We start from the raw sequence: 910 nt of genomic DNA on the forward strand, positions 1-910 counted from the left end.
GGGGGGGGGCTACAAAGAAAGAACATAGACAATATTTTATATATGGGTACTTTCTCTCTCCTACCTATTTTAGTTTTTCCTAAAATTCTTTATAAAGTCGTATATATAGATATATGTGTGTATAATAAGTATGTATATATATATTGGCTTATAGTTTTAAAAATCGTACAAAAACTATATTTGGAAAAACTTTTGTTATATATACCTTAGGAGCCCAGCGGTTTTCGGAACAAGTACAGAAAATGCTGGGATTTAGACCTGGGATCTTTTGGAGGCTCTGCTGGACCTATGTCAGCCCAATTTTTATACTCGTAAGTATTTATATATATATATATATCTGTATAGGACTTGTTGAACATTCGCTAAATGAATTCCTCATGAGGGGGTTTCTACCTTTCTCTATCCTCATTCAGCCTTATCTAACCATTTTTATTATCATGGTTGATTATTACTGTCGTTTCTGAATAAATACCGTCTGTACTGCACTTTATGATTATTCGCGTGAATTGTATATAATAAAGTTTACTTCTACATTACACATGGATCATTATTACTGTCGTTTCTGTATAAATACCGTCTGTGCTGCATTAGATAATTGTCAGCGTTTCTTGTATATAATTACGTTTACTTCTGTTACACATGGTTGATTACACAGGCCTGCGAATTTAAACTTCATGAAAGTTGTTTTGGTTTCAATAGCAGATTTTCCATAATTCAGCTATGTTACTAAGATCAAACTATTATTTCGTTTACCACAATGAGCATTTTTTATTGTATTGTTTGTTAACAAAAAATACAAACAAACTGATGAAAAGAGAAGAACACTGATGTCAAACGATTATGCATCCTCATTCATCCTGATTTTGGTGTATGAAATTTACGTCTTTTAGTCTTAAAACTATGTGCTGTG

General features: G+C 31.9%; 1 protein-coding gene across 5 annotated transcripts in view; it reads left to right on the forward strand.

Moving 5' to 3' along the window:
* LOC106462445 (sodium-dependent serotonin transporter-like) overlaps window positions 1–910 on the forward strand; it is a 64,205-nt gene that overhangs the window by 56,197 nt on the left and 7,098 nt on the right. For all 5 annotated transcript variants that reach the window (XR_002611265.1, XR_002611263.1, XR_002611264.1 and 2 more), the window contains exon 11: window positions 211–311. Coding sequence is in view for 1 of the 5 variants with exons in the window: in XM_022389715.1 (XP_022245423.1) it covers window positions 211–311 (101 nt within the window). In the remaining 4 variants the exon portion in view is untranslated. The remainder of the gene's footprint in view (window positions 1–210; window positions 312–910) is intronic.

This window comes from Limulus polyphemus, unplaced genomic scaffold (genome assembly GCF_000517525.1).
Source record: "Limulus polyphemus unplaced genomic scaffold, Limulus_polyphemus-2.1.2 Scaffold1167, whole genome shotgun sequence".
NCBI classification, from domain to species: Eukaryota; Metazoa; Arthropoda; class Merostomata; order Xiphosura; family Limulidae; genus Limulus; species Limulus polyphemus.